The 20,795-nt window shown below is 37.7% G+C and overlaps 1 protein-coding gene across 1 annotated transcript; it reads left to right on the top strand.

Annotated features, from left to right (window-relative positions):
• Positions 1–15,206: 15,206 nt before the first annotated feature.
• On the top strand, positions 15,207–18,382 carry LOC141612125 (mediator of RNA polymerase II transcription subunit 21-like). The gene is made up of 5 exons (XM_074430841.1): positions 15,207–15,349; positions 15,444–15,728; positions 17,110–17,187; positions 17,273–17,324; positions 17,941–18,382. Exons 2-5 carry the CDS (start codon positions 15,462–15,464, stop codon positions 18,015–18,017), a joined length of 474 nt encoding a protein of 157 aa, XP_074286942.1. The 5' UTR covers positions 15,207–15,349; positions 15,444–15,461; the 3' UTR covers positions 18,018–18,382.
• Positions 18,383–20,795: the final 2,413 nt, after the last annotated feature.

Here is a 20,795-nt window from a genome sequence, read left to right as displayed (position 1 = left end):
ATCGGAAAAGATTTGCTGGAAATATTGATCCCGCGATAGAAATAGGAACTCTCGGATAGATTTTAGAACAGGAGAAGACATCACCAGAGGGTAAGGATATAGATGTGCTTTCTTCATGTGATGATTCAAGTGATAACTTATCGGAGAGTTTCATTGAAATAAAAGATAAAGAGGCACCCGTATCAAATAGTACCAAACAAGGAACATCAAAAATAGAAAATGTACCAGTAATGTTATCGGGGTGTGCCTCGGCGCTCGGCTCATGACAAAAATCCGGCCTTTCGGCCTCTCTGGGGCAGCAGGAGTAGTAGGAGCCGTCACCTTCTTCTCCGGGCAAACATTAGCCTTGTGGCCCGGTTTGTTGCAAGAAAAGCATATGATAGGATCAACGAAGCATTTACCAGGATGTCTTTGGTTTCTTGCGATTATAACACACTCGGTCTTTAGCACCTTTATTGTTGTTAAAAGTCGAAGATTGACCACCCCGGTTAACTTGCACAAAGAGGAACAAATCTCCTCTTGTTTGAGTCGAGGGAGAAGAGGTGAACTGGGTGAAGGAGTATAGGGCCTAGAAGATGGATATAAAGGCCTCTTGCCAAGACTGGAACTGGTTGCACGAGCTTCATTTTCAATGTCTTTCAGGGAATTCTCAGCCCATAAAGCATCATTGTAAATTGAAACAAAGCTGGTGGAGTCCCGTCGGACCATGCTTTTGATTTTAGGAGAGAGCTTTTCAAGATAAAAGAAAGCTTTTTCATTGTCATCCTTCACCAATCTAGTAGCATAATGAGCCAACTCGTTGTATTTATCGGTGAAGGCACGAGAACAGGAAGGCTTCCTTGCTTTAATTCCATGAATTCCTTCAACTTCTGCTGTTTAAGTTCTTGCGGATAGAATCGGGCCTCCACTAATTCCTTGAAACGTTCCCAGTCAAAACCCGGTTCAGATGAAACGGTAGGCCCGATCATAGACCACCATCGATCGCTTCTCGTACTAGGAAGTGAGATGCCAGCTTCACCTTATGTTCCTTCTGGACATCATACAACGAAAAGCTTTTCTCTAACTCTCGAAACCACCCCGCAAGAGCAACTGGATCAATTTCTCCACCATAAGTGGGAGTGTTGTTTCGGGTTAATTGGTTAGCCACCCAAGTATAGGTGCCTGGAGTACCCTCAAGAGGCGGGGGAGGAGAAGGAGCTTGTTGATTCTGCTGATTTTGTTGGTTTTGGAGAATTAGAGTAAGAGCTTGTAAAATAGCATCATCAACTCTTCTTGGCGGAGCCATCTTGTAAAAGAGAAAATTTAATTAGTACCTAACAATTAGCAATCACAAACAGGCTACCACATAAAATCCTAAACCTACCCGTCCTACCCATCTCTCAAGTTTATTATTTAAAAGTCAAGTGATTTTAAGTGGGGTGCACAAACGTGCGTCGGGAGCAACAAGCTCTGATACCAACTGTGACACCCTCATTTTTAGCGTTAAATAAACACGTAAATTCTACAGAAAAACTGACAGGATATGTTTGTAATTGGTTCAACTAGATAAAACCTGTAATTTTAAAAACTTTTCTAAACCATTCACAAACATTTCCAAATGAAGAGTGCCAAAACCTGCAAATACTAACATACTAATTTACATAACATAACTAAAGTCACGAGAATAACGTGATACAAACCAAAGTAAGAGAGGGAGACATATGTCCCTTCAAAATATAAACACAACCAAATGTTTAAAGGTTTACTACAAAATATAACCAAACTAAGTCCAAGGTTCTTTTGCTCACTAGCTCGTCCGTGTACCCCATCTAATCATCATCAACCTGTCAATCGCATTTTATACAAACACGAAAGCCATAATTCAGTGGGGAGTAACTTCGAGTCCTCCCAGCCACGAATTGTCATATTTAATGTAACATGTAATATAACATGTAAACAACATCATAAATAAACTAATTATCGAATATTCTAACATATGAACACTAAACTGACCAAATTAACTATCATGTGAAACATATAACAAGCAGTAATCCAAACTTTATCAATTGTAACCGGCTTGCATCTCACCTATTACAATTCATAAAATCACCATACAAGAAAGGGCAATATATCAAAGACAGGCATAAGTTCTTAGCACCGTCAATAGTCACTCTGTAACTCGAGTCTATACCACGAGGTAGGGAAGGTAATCGAACCGTTATCTTGGCTCAGAGGTTCTATCAAAACATGGCCAAGACACAACACAACCCTAGTCCTAAATCTGCGCAGACCTAGACATGCAGATACACACCACCGCACCCAAGACCCACAATTTTTCTAAAACAAAGTGAGTACCCTAAGGAGTCCACCAAAGGGTTGGCTAGTACTTAAGCTGACCACTTACCCTCAAAATAAGTAACGAGGTCATGCCCCAACTTGGATATAATCCCACCAAGTCAGGAACACAAAGGCTATTAAGCAGTGAACATATACTCGTCAAAGACTATAAAGGCCTATCTATGACAAACAAAACAACCTGCAAGAAGTATTCAATACCAAATTCCATTTCAAGCAATATTAACAATATTAAAGGTTTCAGGGAATCTAGGGCCGTTTCTACAACATAAGAAACCATTCAAATCAACCAACAACATATGTGAAATAAAAACATAACAAATGGCCTAAAACAAGAGTAAAACATAACAAATGGCCTAAAACAAGAGTAAGGCCAGTTATCCAATTCACACTATAATTTCATCCAACCGAATTTTTACCCGCAACCCCACCTGCGGCAGTGCGGGTTCAATCATGGTGACCAATCACACAATTGATCGACATCGATTGAGTCAAAGGGACTAAGGGCTCAGTTTTCGGCATAATCACCCAAACATTACAATTATCGCTATAGAATACATTTTAAGCCTATTCATTACAATTTCATATCATAACCTATCCTAACATGTGCCAACTACCAATATAAGCATAACTTTACCATCAACATTATATTTACTACTAACATTATTTTTTTCATAAAACTACCCATATGTTACTTATACTAAATATAACATTAATACACCCGAAACGACGAACAACGCATGAAAAATCGCGAAAACAAGCAACGGGCCGACCCGGGCCAACCCGGGCCTGCCGTGGGCTCGCACGCACGGCTGCCGGCTCGCCGGGCCGCCACCCCCAACCCTCCGTTTCTCCAATTTTGTTCATTTTAACATCGTTTTAAGCATCAATTAATCATTCCCATTTCATTTCCATACTAATATGTGAACTTAAACATACAAAAGACATGAATTTAACACATATTTTCATGTGAAATAAACCACTCAAATAACATTCACAAAATCATACAAAAAAAGCAAAGAATGTGACATTAATTCGTCGAGTAACTCGAAATATGTTACCTTTAGCAACAAAATGAGCAATTAGCACCTTGAACACCAAACCCTAATATGCCAACTAGCCACTATCTTCAACTATATACGAGTCTCCAAACTCGTCTTCTAAATCTTCACCTAAATAAACAATAAAAACACAATTATAAGCACTAATAATCAAAACCCTAAAAATGGTGGACAAAATAAATTTAGGGAAAATGAATTTAGAACATACTAGGATGTTGGAAATGAAGAGAGGATTCCAAATATGTAATCCTTATGAAATTTGGAGTAGAAACGAGTAAATTACGATGAAAATTAGCGGAGAAAGCTTAGGTTTGATATAAAAATGGTGTTTTTAGGTTTAGAACATGTTAGAAAGTTCAAGGAGAATGAAGTGGCAAAAGAAAAATCCAAAGGGAAGGAGGAAGGGGAGGTGAGCCGTGGGAAGGGGAGAGAAGACGGGTTTTCGGCGAAATTTTATTAGTCGGTTTTGGCTCGTTTCGACAATAATTAGAACCGTTTGTCAATTGCAAATTCCGACATTGCCAAAATTCTTAAACACGAGTTTACAAGAATATTGAGTACTCATATGACCCATTTCCAAAATCGTTTGCCCAATTTTCAAAAGAATTGCCATTTTTCCCGATATGCCCTTATTTCGAAATAAAAGGTTTTTACATGGTTTAAACTATTTTTAAACATTTCGAAACTAACAAATTAATTAATTTACTTCAAAATATAATAGAATTACATTTCGTTGAATTATTATTACTTCAAATACATTTATATTAAATTCAACTTGATTAATAAATTACTTTCGCAATATAATAACGGTCCGAAATTACGGGGTGTTACAACCGAACTCATACTCACCATAAGTGCCACTCATTACACCATAAGATTGGGTAACTTACGCATCAGGACCAACATACATGTAAAACAATGCATAAAGAAGCAAAATGACACCTTTGAATTAAACATAATATGCAACGACGTCAAAAGATAGGCATATGACCCAAAATAGGGGTCACTAGATCGAGTACAGGTCACTCGATCGAGTACGTGACTTACTCGATCGAGTAGGTGAAGGTCAGAAGCACGTAAAACAAATTACCAGGACTACTCGATCGAGTAAGGGATACTCGATCGAGTACCAAGGTGCACTCGATCGAGTGAGGGCCACTCGATCAAGTACCCTACGCATTTCTCAGCACTGTCCAGTTTTCGTAAAACGGTCATAACTCACTCGTTTCTTGGTCGTTTTTGGCTTGTGACCTATCGTTAGAATCGTAAAATAACAAGCTATCACCTCCAATTGGAATCACGTTAAAATCATTTATTTATCACAAGTTATAACAATTTAAAGACAACCTCTCTATAATCGAAAACACAACTACTTGAGTTTACTTCCAAACAACTTAAACGACAACATGGTAAACAAAAACAACTCGATGCTCATAAAACCAGTATCCTTAACCACATGTTACTATCTTCAAAAGCCAAGCAACAACATCCATTATGCACATGCATCATTCAATTTACCAAGCATGTATTACCTACATGTTTTTATTCTATAACTTTACGTAAACAAAATCACAAATATATAACATCAAGTCTCCTATTCACATGTTACTAGCATAACAACATTATAAAATATCTTCCATCATACAACATGCTTTATCAAAAATCATATTATCATGCAACAATTATCATCTTTTTCCACCAATTATTCATGCTCTCACTCAAACTTTTAGCTATATAAACTCGTACAGCACTACCAACAACATATATGTATGCATAACTCTATGTATAACTCAAATCAAACAAATTTTCTTTCCGTATTTCTATAATGCCATATCGTAAAACAACTATCATGCTTTCAATCAATAATGTATAACATCACTTCATTATCATCTTTCTCTACACATTCCCCATTCTCCACATACATACATCAACCAATTTATACCACACTTTACTACAAAGATACACAATTCACAAGATAAACAAATAGAGATCCCGACTCATATCCCATGGTGACCGGTTCAAAATTGTAGGGCGAGTTCGCGACTTTAGGACGTCTCCCAAGTCTTTGCATTAGCTCCTACAACTTCTACCCCGGGTTCATTTTAATTAGACTCCCTAGGTTCCTTAGATTCATTGGTTACAGGTTTCAGGATCATCGCTCTGATACCACTTTGTGACACCCCCATACTCCAAGTGCCTTACCAGGACCACTTAGGTATAAGGATGTCACCATCTCGGTTACCCGAGGCAATGATAATCAAATGACAATGAAGAAACATAATTTAAATAACAATATAGTTTAAATTGATTACATGATCAAAACCAAAACTGTTAAACTGAAATACAAGATTCTCGGACGGTCTCATCGCGCTAAAACTATCAAAGTGTAAAACATCGTCGACACACGGAAGACTTCTAACTGCCACGTGATGACTCATCCCAGCTATCCCATATGCGTCATATTATACCTGCTCAATAACTGCTCACCACCCCCGAATGGATCACCACAGTTTTTAAAACATTTAAACGGGGTCAGTACTAATTACACGATACAAACCAACATGAAGCAATACCAAGCAGCTCAATCAACACATCAATCCCCAGTCTCCATCATCAATCTCCACACAACTGACTACACACTAAAGTGTGTAGCCCTGCTAGAGTACCCATCGCAACAGGTACTCCACACCGCCAGTGGGGGACCGCAGCCGTTCCCACCTAAGCCCCGCTCATCTCATCGAGCGATAAACCCATGTTCCTTAATGTGCACATCCCTCATGTGGCGGGTTCCACAGGAGGCGAATCAAGGGCGTGAAGCCACTCCCGCAAGTGACTCCACTCAGCCAAGGACGCACCCCGAAGAACACAGATAGATAAACAGTAACCACAACACAAAATCAACAACCGTCTGAAACAATCAACAATATGAAATCACAATCGTCTGAATCAATCAACAATCACTAACTACGGCACAATCACCACACACATCATGTAACTAATACTGGGTAGGGAAACCCTACCTGGAATGCAATCACTATTCAGACGATCTAGCAGCTATCTCAAAATCTTTCTTCTGCGAACGCTCCTCCTATACACATATTCATACAATCACTACCACAACAATATAATTATAAAACCCCCAATTCCCAAATTTGGGTTTAACCAAAACTACCCAAATGCTATATAAATGATACGTAAGACTTACCCTTGACGCAAGGATCACAATGATATCAAGAACGAATGAAACCGACTCCTCTAGCTCCGGAATTTGTCAATAAAGCGGAAGAACAAAGCAACGTAGGATGAATTCTCTCTTTATCAGTAGATTAGGTTTGCAAAAGTGTATAGGAAGATGACGAAAGGTTATTAAATATTAATCCGCCTTATTAACAAAACCCGACAAATATCACCCAAATACCGACTTACTCGATCGAGTAAGTCTCGTACTCGATCGAGTGCCACTTACTCGATCGAGTGCCAAGGCTACTCGATCGAGTACCCTACAGGCAGACTACTGTTTCGTTACTCAAACATACTTACTCGACAGAGTAAGCCCCACTCGATAGAGTACCCAAAGACTCGTAAAACCGTAGTATTACATTTTCTCCCACTCTGTCTTTAAGAAATAATCTTCTTTTCTTTAATAGACAGCATCACGAGCCACAAACCCATTGTTCTCGTGATCATGTAGGAAGAGAGAGCACATTTTTACTATCGAAACAAGCTAAAATTTAGGGACCATGCCTAACCATATCTCATATGAAAAGTAGATGATTGCTTTAACCATGTTTTGTTTTAGTGAAAAATTTAAATGCCCGACAAATTTTATAACAGAAACTACTTCCAACTATATTGTAAAGATCCAATCATATCGTAATGAAAGTGAACTTGTGATACCATATCACACTCTTTTTGGCGCAGATAAAAGTCATCACTTTATTGTTCCCCATTTGAACAAAGTACTAATACTTTGGTTTTATAATATGTAGGTTTTGATACTTTTTAAACATTCATTGAACTTATTCAACGAATTTTTCTTCTTGCCTCATTAAGTGGATATCAAGTATCTACCTAATTCGTTGGTAAAAGAGATGAAGAAGTAATAACCTTGTCTGATTGAAATTGTATTCGACCATACACTTCAAAGTGTAAATAAGGTGAATATCTTGCTCTATTCATAATCCTTTTCCAGAAAAAGTCATGAATTAACTTGCTTTGAATACAAGATTCGTACACACCAAAAGATTCCCAATCAAATGGTTTGGGAGACTAGTAAAAACTAGTTTCTAAATGTGATTTCAATCAAGAATTGAGAAATGATTGCGGTCACCAACTTGAGTCTTGTATATATGACATTTTATTCCTAGTTTAAATATAATTACCTTGATTTATATGGTCTCGCCATAAACTTAATCATGGTATGTAAGGGCACAACGCTTGTTTTAATTGCATAATAGTGAAACCCCTTTGTTTTTATACAATTAGTGAGGTACACTTCTAAATACAAAACTAAAATGAGTATACTAAAACATTCATGCTAGTCGTCACACGATAATTCCAAATATGATGAAATCCACAAATTTGTATCAAATACTAATGATGTGGTATTTGGCAAGAATGCAATGTCAATGTCGTAGATATTCAAGAAGGAATATGTTGGGGTCACACAACCAACTTCCTTGATCTTTACTTATTGGGGTTTGTATCTATTTTTGTGTCTATCACCTTCTCTTTCGAGCCTAGTTCTATCCTTTACAATTAAGATAGATACTTACTTCTTATTGCTCTCACTGACTTTAAGAATTTCTTCTTGATGAAGACTTATCTTCATATAAATTCCTAGTTAATCCTTCACAAGCGTTAACTCTATTGTGGTATTTGGTTAATCAAAATTTCTAACAAATCAATTTACCAATTTAACATTGTCATGTTCTTAATAACTTAAGTGCTTGATGACAAGTGTTTAGTTTGAGCAATAAGATTGTTGAACCATGAATGCAAAGAAGAAATTATCAAAACATATTTTGACTAATTATCACTTCTAATCATACTTCTTCATAAGAAATTATTTATAGGTATGTAAGGAATTTAAGATGTTAATCTTATATGACATAGGACAACTCCTATGGAGTTCTATAGAATAGAACGATTCCTATGGAGCTAGTCCATTACCTATGATACAGTTCATTTGAGGATTTAGAAAGAGATTCTATTTGTCGTTAGTAATAGTGGTTTAGCGGAGACTCGTGTTACAATCTAATTGATATCGTATATTAATAGGAGAAATGATAAAGAACAACATAAAACAACGAAATAGTGGGAAACGAAACATTAATCGTTAATATATGAAAATATTTTAGCATGTTTTAGCATTTATATAATGACCTCCACCCAATTATATAAACGATTCCGAGATCCAAATCCTTACTAACTCGATAGTGAAACAACGGGCCTTCTACAACCTTTTTAATATGACTTGGTGGGTTAACTCTTTAACCGATTCTACACTTGGAACTCTCGGTCGATGAAATTACGTTAAGTTCATCTTTAGCCCGGACCTATTGCGGCTACGGTCGCTAATACTTCCGTTGAGATCAACCAAATTTCGAAGTGTAATAACTATTTATTACCCCACTTACCCAACGTCAATTGAAACTACCCCGAAAAATCGTATTGTACCCTTATGAAATTGAGATTCATGAGTTCCTACTATTTGGTTAGGCTAAGTCTCATTCTTTAAAATGTGTGAGGTCGAGTCAATTTATTATCTATCACTTTTAAGTGAACTAACGATAATTATAATTGACACGGTCGAATACTCGATATGATATGCATGTTTAGTTTATGGAGATTAGGCAATGCATGCAACATATAATGAAAAAATGCAAAGCAATAAATAAATTTCCTAGTATGGCCTTCCTAGAAGAGAAAAACTAATATTGTATTTACAAATTCGGAAACCAACTCCATTGGTCCTTGAATTTCAAGTGGCACGCTTCCCAAGGTAACACCGTCTTGATCGGAACACTTTTCCGAATGGCACCGTCTTGAGGAAACTCCAGAATTACAAATAATAATAAATTTACATAGCATTTCTATTATACATTTGTAAAAATGAACCCGGCCCCCCAAAAAAGGGTTTACTTGGCCCCTCTAGGGTGTTGTTTTTGTCTTGTCGCCTTCGAATGAGAAGCACGTGAAAGGGTTTAGGGTTGGATTAGGCGGATCCGCGGTAGTGGTCCACCTAACCCAACCCTAAACCCTTTCCCGTCCCGTTTTAGGATAACCGACCCCCCAAAAAAGGGTTCACTCGGCCCCTCTAGGGTGTCTTTTTGTCTTGCCGCCTTCAAATGAGAAGCAAGGAAAAGGGTTTAGGGTTGGATTAGGTGGATCCGCGGTAGCGGTCCGCCTAATCAAACCCTAAACCCTTTCCCGTCCCGTTTTAGGATACCCGGCCCCCCAAAAAAGGGTTCACTCGGCCCTTCAAGGGTGTCTTTTTATCTTGCCGCCTTCAAATGAGAAGCAAGGGAAAGGGTTTAGGGTTGGATTAGGCGGATCCATGGTAGCGGTCCACCTAATCAAACCCTAAACCCTTTCCCGTCCCGTTTTAGGATACCCGACCCTCCAAAAAAGGGTTTACTCGGCCCCTCTAGGGTGACTTTTTGTCTTGCCGCCTTCGAATGAGAAGCAAAGGAAAGGGTTTAGGGTTGGATTAGGCGGATCCGCGGTAGCGGTCCCCCTAATCTAACCCTAAACCCTTTCCCGTCCCGTTTTAGGATACCCGGCCCCCCAAAAATCGGTTCATTCGGCCCCTCTAGGGTGTCTTTTTGTCTTGCTGCCTTCAAATGAGAAGCAAGGGAAAGGGTTTAGGGTTTGATTAGGGGGATCCGCAGTAGCGGTCCGCCTAATAAAACTCTAAACCCTTTCCCGTCCCGTTTTTGGGGCGGTAGATAGTTAGCCCTAACTACAACCTCACTTCTGGAAAGAGCTCCTACCTCCTGGTCTAGGTCCAGAAGCAGAGTTAGTGTACAGAGCTAGACGTTCCTGTTCACCACTCTCAACAAATTGTTCATTTCAGAGGCAATGATTAGCCAATTGTTCATTTCAGAGGCAATGATTAGCCAAAGGTTGTTGTGGAGGTAATTCAAGTCACTGACCTTTGCTCTGGCACTGCAGCTCCGACAAGTTTTATATGCACGTGGGAGTAGGGCAAGTAGTTCACCGAATGCAGCAGCATGGAAAAGCTCTTTATCAGGTCCTATGGATATAAGTTCATTATTTCACTGAAGCATGAGCTTAAATGACAGTGAAAAGGTATTATACAAAAGGAAAATACTCATAATAACCATAATTTATCATGCAAGTTTAAAGAGTCTCATCCCGCAAATGAACGAGAAAAAAAAACTTGTAGGATAATACTTCCTATACTATAGGGTATCGGCTAGTTGGCTTCAAAGGTTTGTTTTGAGCCGAAACTGCGATAGGATCCATTGTCAAAGTTTTCGTGTTCTCTTTTCTCACTAATGTGGCAGTTGACTATTATCACAGAAAGTAGGATGGGTTCCAAAAAATCATATCTTTAACAAATGATATTACTTTGAAAGAACCAGGTCTACCACTTTCTTGTACAAGGATCTCAACTGACCATAGACACTTGGTAGTATGAATTAAGCGTTTCTAACGCTAATGCTAATACAAAGGACAATCAAGTAAGCTTATATTATATCAATACATTCAGGGTGCAAAGCAAAAGCACTTTTTGATACATGGGAGTCGGATCAGGGGACAATTTTGAACTTCTAAAGCTCCATAGAAATATATTGTGCATAATTTGTACCTGGGTGAAACCAACTCCATTCACGATATCAACATATCAGTAAAGTGATTTTGTTAAATATTAATGGAATCAGAGTGTGGCGTTATTCAAGTTGGGTTAATCAAGAAAAATAAATAAATAAATAAATAAAAAGAGCCAGAAAATCAACAGCAAAATACAAACCAGAGGATAAAAGTTTAGCATCTACTAAGAATTAATAAAATTTTGAACCAAATATTACTCCTCAAACAAACAACTTTACAACGAGACTCCATTCTCGTGAGTAGCTATAAACCGTTGAAATTGGTTATTACCAACTTAAAGAATATCATCACAGCTTATACGATGGCGGAGCCAGGATTTACATTGAGGCGAATTACTCAACGAATAAGATAAACTGGAAAAAAAAAATGAAAGTTTACCTAAAACTCGATAGTTTTCAATTGTAAATAACAGAATCAACCTGGATTGCGCAACCTCAATGTAATACACCATCAGAGAAAACAAATACAACAGAATCAGCCGCAAAAGACAACCCAATGATCATCAAAAGCCTGATCCATAACCTAAAGTTGTCTTTTGCGGCAGATTATGCGGTATATCTTTCCTCTTCTCTAATCATGTACTATTACATTGAGGTTGCTATATATACAAAGACACGCAAAACCCTACCAGAATTCCATGTCCAATCATTTTCACGTCATGCCTTGTAGCTTCTACGGGTGTGCAATTTCCAAAATTAAAAATTTCGGCCCAGTCTCCAATCGAACATTTTTTGTGATTTTGGTTTTCGGCCCGATCGGTCCAGGATTGGTGTGGACCGAAAAGATTCGAATTTTATTTTCTTTCCTAAAATTATATTTTAATTTGGTCCAATGGACTAGAATTTTTGGACCGAAATTTGAAAAAGTAGGCATGTAGTATTCCGGTCCAACCGATCCGGTACGGTCTTGAACCAAAAATTTTGTAATCTAGTCTGGTACCGAATATTAGAACTGGCAAAAGCAACCCGACTCAATTGACCCGACCCGAAACGGCTGACCCGAAACCCGAAATTGACCCAAAATACATAACTCGAATGTGACCCAAAAACCCGATCCGGCCCGAACATGTCCCGAACTTTCTTGACCCGTAAATTGACCTGACCCGTTTGACCCGAAATGACCCGGCCCGACCCGAATTGACCCGAAATCAATGAAAAACCCGAACTGACTTGACTCGAACCTGACCCAATTGACCCATTTACCAGGTCTATTACTAATCCATAAATTTTATCGATTTCAGTTCCGAACTGGTCCGATTGTGGACCGATACACATCCCTAAATTTCCTTGTGCATTACTCGAAGCTATTATCTTTTTTTTGCTGACAACTTGTTTTGTGGGCTTTAGTTTTTGCACATCTGACTCAAGTAACCCGATCCAAACCCCACCAAGTTAACCCATTTACCATGTCTAAAAATAACAATTCAAAGTAGCTAAATGCCTATTGAACTACCCCAAAATCTTAATCAATCTCATTAAGTAATTAATTGATTCATCTTTTACTATGATTTACCCACTGGAAAATCAAAGGACAAAATAATTACTCATAAAACAACAAAAGGGCTGTTCAATTCACGGCGTTATATTTCGCCTCGTCTCCTGACAGTAACTTTCTTTTTTATGAATCTTTCCTCACTATAAATACCAATCTTTACAGCAACATCATCATTATAGTAGATTAAAATAAACCGTGGAATTTATCAGGTAATTCAAGATTTAACCCTTCTAATTTATGTTTTTTAATCTCTCTTTTTTACATGTGTTATGAATAATAATAATAGTTCACCCACCTATTGATCTTGAAAACTTCTGATAGTTAATGTACGTATACAATCCCATGATGAGAAATTGACTATGATGTGTGATTTATTACAAGTTACGACATATACTCCGTTCATCCCAATTATTTGTTTAACATTTCTGTTGTTTGTAAGAAATACTTTAATCAAGATTACATGGGGAAGTAATTGTTTTTATTTGTTTCTTGGAATTTGTATACCTACTTAAATTGTTTTAGTTAGAAAACTACTATATACTGATCAAGAGGGGAGACCAGTTTATGTGCCACAATGTCATGATACTTAAAAACGATCTCTTCGAATTCTTGTTAGTTGACCCCAAAATCATTTTGAATATCAACGCTTTTATTATTGTTGTTGTTGGTCATCACATGTTAAACGTTAAATTTCTTTGTTACCAGAATGAGCCAGTTGATGAATCAAGCTGCATCAGCATCAGATCCACCAGTGAAGAGAAGGCGTGGGCGCCCACGTAAAGACGAAACTCCGCAATAGAGAAACCATCCCTTCCTAGCAGACCGATCTTAAGGTCTGTTTCCTGCACACCAGGAAATTCATCTGGTGCATCTAAAGGCAAGGACACGGTCCAAGTAGACGATGACTTGTCACTGTCGACAGATGATGATTATAAAAATGATGAGATGGCGGGCCAGGTTGTGACAGGTGTTCTAGAGTGTGCCTTTGATGCAGGATACTTCCTGAGAGTGAGAGTAGGGGACAGTGACATTTACATGAGAGGTGTAGTGTTTAAAGAAGGCTGTGTTGTTCCTGTCACTCTTGAGAATGATATTGCCCCGAATGCTAAGATGTACACGAGACGGGACATACCAATACCCACCTCATTTACTCCTCAATCTCATTCGCCTGTAGGAAGGGTACTACCGCACTCGCCTACTACATATGATGTCGAGCAGAAAGCAAAGACAGAAACTGTTGACCACCAGTTAACTATTGCGTACGAGAAACCAACGAGAATTGTTGAAGGACACAGAGAAGAGAGAGAGAGAAAGAGGATGTCCCGGAAGCTTCTGAAAATGTTCTAAATCAACCCGAAGAGAAATAAGCTGAAAAGGAACCATCTATTGAGCCTGTTGAGAATGGTAATGAGATTGGAATGGGAGAAGTAAATGTTAATGTTTCCCTTTCAGATAAATTAGAGGTGGAGAAAGATAGAAATGACCCTCCGACAGAAGTGAAAGAGAAGGAAGATTCATCACGAAGGGCGGATCTGGATGACCTATATGAGATTCCATTAAAGATGCAGAAGACAGACGAAGTTACTGTGGCTTGCTCAAATGTGCAGCCATTAAAAGAGGAAGATGGATGTGAAGTTTCTCTGAAGGAAATTTGCGACAATTATGGATTTCAAATTAGCATGGAGAATGGAGACGGTGATAGTTTATTGACTGAACAACCAAGCGAGGTTACTGCAATGGAGACTGAATGATTAAGCAGAAGTTCACTACAAATGCCAATTACTGAACTACAGTCATACCCTATTAACAGGGGTTTTTCGATGTAGCGTTTTGTTTTTCTTGAACTTTAGGCATTGGATACTCGTTCATTTAGTTAGTGATTCTTTTATGCTGATGCATTATTCAAATCTAATAAGTACCCTCTTCTTTTCAAGACTGATGATAGAATGTTCTCTGCATAATCTATACTTTAAATCACTTGTGCCAGTTCTCTCAAATGGAATCCAGAGGGTAGCCTTTGTTCATACAGTAGTTACTCCTTATTCATCCTGGAAGGAAACTGCCATTAGAATACACGCGGTTAAAAAATAGTTACTGCTTAATCAGTGACTGTCAAACTGGTCGGGCAGTAAGGTCCAGCTTGATATACAGCTGGGGTAGAATACTACCCTCGGGTTATCTGTCGGTTTATTTATAGAAATGAATTACATGACTGAGACACTCAAATAAGAAAAACGTAAAGAATTGATCAAGACAGACTACATAGGTTATAAAATTAATATTTTAATTGCAATTGTAAAATCAAATTTGGTTACTTATAATATATGAGTTTCTTTTATAAATTAATTTTATATCCCTTAAATTTGCATTTTCCGCTATTTTATCCCATTTATAAGTTGGGTTTATTTTTAGATGGGTCCAAGACGAAGATACTAAAAACAAAAGATTGCAAGTTCGAATCCCCATAAATCGTTTTGGAAATTTCAAATAACCATTTTCCGCTATTCTATCCCTCGTTCGTTCCTTCCTTCCTTTCAGTCATCGCCATTGCACTCAAATCGCCCATCTTCCATAGACGATAATCCTCCTTCTCAGCTAAGGTAATCATTTACAATCTCTTGTAAATTACTCATACGACTTCAAATTTAGCTTGAAAATTATCCAATTGATTGATTAAATTTGCATGAATTAAAGTGAATAATAAAAGAAAAGATGGATATAATATCACAAATGCAAGAACAAGTGAATTTGATAGCGTCCTTAGCATTCAACACTTTTGGAACTTTGCAAAGAGATGCTCCTCCTGTTCGTCTTTCTCCTAATTATCCCGAACCTACTCCATTAAACCATAATTCTCAACCACCGGCGCAACAACCGCCGTCAGAGCCGCAGCAACCGCCTCAAGCGACGGCGCCGCAGGAGGATTTCGCTGATGAGCCGAAAAAAGCGAGTGCTGCTCTTGTTAAGGCTGCCAAACAGGTCTCTCTCCTTTATTTTCTTGTGATTCTAGTGTTTTTTTTTTCCGCATTTTGTGTAGATGTGTTATTGGAAAGTTGTTGATCAATTGGATAATAATCTGCCAGTGTTAGTTTTGAAATGTTTGGAATCGTGTTCTTCTCTAGTGTCTTAAGATTGTTTGATATGATTGATCGTTTTGCGTTTTGCACGGTGTAAGATAATGTGGTTGTGGTTGAACAGGCGAAAGGTATGTTTGGAACTTTGAATGTTATGGAAACATCTCTTTAGTAGCCTAGACAAATTGTTAGGTGTTGGGAGTGTAGGAAAAGAGAGTGCGTTAACAAACAAGGCAATGTTTTTGTTGGTGGCAACCGGAACTACTGATCAAACAGAATTTGAATGTTGAATATGTTGAATGCTGATGGGAGTTTATATGTTCAAAAATTGGCTTTTTAGTATGCTTGTCAAGTTAGGATTTAGGAATGAAACGAAGATGGTGTGCACACCCAGGAATGCATCACAATTGTTAGTAGTATGTTGGTCATGGTGATGATATGAGTGTCATTGATCAAAAGTGCCTCTTCTAGCAGTATTAACAAGTTAGAGGTGAGACTAAGATTGTGTTCAGCTTAAGGGCACTAAAAGGCTGTCACTACTCACTAATGACGTGGTTGGTATTAAGGCTTGGGAAGTTTCGAAAATGTGTCTCTATGGGTCTTTGATTGCTTAGGATAAGGTTTCATGCATGTAGGTAATCATATTATGTAGTTATGCAGAGTCATGCCTAAAGGTACAATTCTTTGGTGATTGTCGTATTTGTACAATGCTTTGATTTACTGACATTATGGTAGTAAAGTTCAAATATTTCAAAAACCCTATTTCTTCTAGTCTCAAGTAGTTGAACGATTGGTTGCATAAATATCTCAAAAGAAAGCCTTATACATTTTATGCTATGCCATACTTTTTACAAGTAGAACTGGATCAACGACTTTGACTGCGGAATGTGGTGAGCCATAAACAAAAAAGATTTTACGCCCAAATTTCCTACTTTTAGTTATTTTAGGGTGGTACTGAGCGTCTGTATCTTAGTCGAACTTCAATTTGAATTTTGCTGTCACCCTTATGAACAATGAACACGAAGTCATAGCTATGTTACTTCAATTGGATCATGTTATATTCGTAGATATTCTCAACTGACTGACATTAGTGATTGCCAAGCGTTCACATAAGTTGCTGCATGCATATTCACTGGTAAAATGTACTAACTGGTTTAATTCTAGGATTTTTATTTTAACTCAGAAAGCGGGGTGTTGTGTAGCTCTATGCATGTGCACTCTTCAGTCTGGGACTTCTTATTTGTGTGTATATATCACTAAATAGCTAATCACACCATGCTGTTCAGTTTGATGCATTGGTTAACGCCCTTCCACTGACCGAGGGAGGTGAAGAAGCTCAACTTAAACGAATAGCAGAGCTTCAGGTATTAGTGTATTACAGTTGTTAGCTCATTTTGAACTGCTACACTATCTGCATGTTGCTTACTTGGTAGTCCGTAAGTACACCAGGCGAAAAATGATGCTATTGGACAAGAATTGGAAAGGCAACTGAAAGCTGCTGGTAAACACTTGGACAATCTTTTTTTACTTTTCTTCTTCCTGAAAACATCAATGGTCTAACTTCTTGGTCAAAATAGTTATGTAAATTTGATGTTATTCCTATAGGTTAGATAAATCTGAATCTGACAACTTTTTTAAGCTGCTAGAAGCCTAGAACTACAGATATGGTCACGGTTTCATAAGATCTTATGCATGCATAGCAATAATGGTGTTAGTATGCTACATAGAAGCTAGAAAGCAGCTTGGTTGCTTATAACTGCAGACTTGCCATTAGGTACCGAAATTAACTTAGGTATATGATATATATGTTACTCGTAATAAATTAGAAGTATCTAATGTACGATATGGATACAATATCTTAGTATGAATAGGCCGAGTAACCTAGGCTGTATGTTATATCAGTTGATTGACCTACTATAGTGTGCAGCCGTTCGAAACTTTTATTTTGTGTTTTATAAGCCCAAGTAGTCACATATGAGTTTTTTTTTTTTAAAGGCACATACTCTCACCAAGTACTGTATTATTCTGAAAACTGAATATCCTATTGCAAGGTTTTAGCTGGGAGCCTAGGACATAATCCAATTTAAATTTTCAATGTGGTGCCCTTTTTTGTGTAGATGAGGAGCTAAAACAAGTGAAGGAAATGTTCAACCAAGCATCAGATAAGTGTTTAAACATGAAGAAGCCGTATTGAAGACAAATGATCTTACCCAGCATTTAGGAGATTGTAACCGTCATTATGTGTATATTATGTGACTCTCTTTTCACGATTCCCATTATTTAGGCCAAAGTGTGGTAGTGTAGTCTCATGTATGGCCCGGAGCTTGATTTTAGTAGGCCTGAGAATTAGCCACCAGAGGAGGTTAGGAATGTGAAGGAACTAGTAAATCTCAATCAGTGTCTATAAGCCAGTGTTAGACAGTAAAAGATTTCTTTCCGGTATTTTTTTATGAATTCTCCATTGGGGTTGTAATAGTTTTTAAAAATTGGGTCAGATTACTTGTGCTTGCTTAATTTCATAGAGCTCTAGCATCGAAAACGAGGATTGAATTGCATGAATTGATGCTCTACAGTCTACATAGTTAATGTACTTGTTCACTGATCCAGGGAAGTAATTAGAGGAGGCTTCTTTTCAATTTATCTACTTGTCTATCTCTAATGTAACCAAAATTATAGGGCTTCTCACAAACAAATCACTCTTTTAAGTTTTATTGCTGTAACTAGGGCTAATCATATCTTAGAATTACAAGAAAGAATTGGACAGAACGTAGATACAAGAGTCAACTCTATTAGACATAATTAGCCCTAGTTTGACTATGAACTTCGCACGCACTTGATTTACAAGCCTACGTCTCTTCTTTATTTGGTTGTGGCTGCTAAAATGGTCTGGGAAATGAGAGACTACTCAGTACTACTAGGGAGAATGCACCAAATGGTATTATTCTTCTGGGAAACTGAGACCTCATTCTACCATTAAAATTTGGAGACGAATTTGGTAGAAGGAAAAAAGCCCGAACCTATAATGAATGATCTTAGGATCATTGATTTCCCTTTATTGACCGATTTGGAAGCTAGACACCTCTAAAATCATGGAGGTTAGGATAGAAGTGATCTTTGATTCAAGGTGGGTGAATCATATTCATATCCTTAGTATTCCAATGAGCCATCGGATCACTTCTTACACCTTCTACTGGTCCCATTCTTACAATGGTAGTTACAACACTAAGTCGGGGTATAGCCTTCCGTTGGAATCTCTATTGGAAGAAAATTGCAATCGGACTTCGACAAGAGCAGACTACAAGTTTTAACAATGCCTATTGTTGAAGAATTTTGTACAAGGGGCCTTAAGATTGCTTTCTTGCTCAAAGATTGTGGTTGGATTGCCAGCTTGGGATGGTCGCATCATGAGATGATTAGTCGACTTTTAAACCTCGAATATCAACTGGCTCAACTTATTGTTAAAGACTAACTCCTTTGAGAGTTCCAGGTTATTTCCTTAATGAGCGCGCTTCAGACCATTTCAGTTACTCGGAATGATTGCCTCTTCAATTGGTAGGAATCATTCCTTTCCGTTGGCCGAAGTGCTACTACGCATTTGACAGAGTTGGTTGTGGTCGATGTCATGATCAATGACGAGCATAGGAAGTCAGGGAAAGATTTTGTTATCATTGGATCGTTTTCCATTTTTAATCAAGCTTGTCAATTGGTGGATATTAAAGTCGATGCCGCTTGGAATTAAGACCGTATCTCCTCTGGTATAGGATGTTACGTATGCCTGGGTGGACCTTGGCACAATTTGTAGAGCAGGCTGAGGTTCTCAGTGTGGTAAGGGGTTGAACTGGGCCAAATATCCACCCACGTTAAGCAGAAGACAAGCAATAAGTTACATGGTGGAACCCAAAAATGTCATCTCTTTAAGTGTATTTGACCCGTCTTTCACTTTAAACGGATATACCCGTCTTTAGTGAAACTAATTATATACCACGATATTATTATTGTGGTTATCGTAGTTGTGTAGTTATCTCACGGAGATCAATTCTATATTTTATGAATCCGAAATTGAAATGGACTTGATACGGTAAAGTAATCAACATTCACCTGATCCCATAATTGACCAACTAATTACCGCTTGAGCTGAAACTGACACTAATACTATCAACATAAATTCTCATTTCAAACGACTATTCTCGTCTGAAGTCTTTAAACAAGCCATGTGAATATGTGATCATCTTATGATCAAATATGACCATTTAAAATGATCCTAAAAATGTAACCATTTTTAAATGATCACATCTAATTATAAAATAGTCACATATAACCTGTTTGAATCTTCATACAAAAATGGTCGTCTGACCTACTTGATTCGTCATGCAGTGTGTGATAATGCAAGTATTTTTTTTAGCAAGTTGCATTGTTTATGAACAAATACAAACCAACCCACAATTCATCTATTGCGAATTTGCTCATTCGTGTCATACGAGATAAAATTACGTCCATCCCATTGACCCATATTCACTCGTTTGAATTGGTTAGGTCACTTTAACAATATATCGAGACATTGGAACAATATTGTGATGCTCTCTTGGTTCAGTCAATTAACATGTTAAGTGTTTTGCCTCGCTTATTAAGAGTTAAGTGTGATTTATTGACTAAAATGAAGGTAACAATATATTTTGTTTATACAAGTACTAGTACATTATAAGGGCTATTAAATGGATTTGAGAGATTTAGCCTAACAGGCAATTTAAGGCCTCATCAAATAAGAAAACTTTAGTTTTTGCACGTAATGTTACTCAAACAGACATCCGACTAGCAAATAAAAACGAATGATTAGATTTGGGTTACATGTTTGAAAATCTTTTAAACATGCTATTAGACGGGCCTGTAACCTTATTGAACTTTCAACAACGTTTTTAATAGATGAAGAGGGAAAATATGATACAACTCGAAGAACATTGCAAACAAGCTTACT

This window comes from Silene latifolia, chromosome 11 (assembly GCF_048544455.1).
Source record: "Silene latifolia isolate original U9 population chromosome 11, ASM4854445v1, whole genome shotgun sequence".
In the NCBI taxonomy this organism is placed as follows: Eukaryota; Viridiplantae; Streptophyta; class Magnoliopsida; order Caryophyllales; family Caryophyllaceae; genus Silene; species Silene latifolia.
Note: the sequence above shows the minus strand (reverse complement) of the source record. Positions and strands in the feature narration are given on the sequence as shown.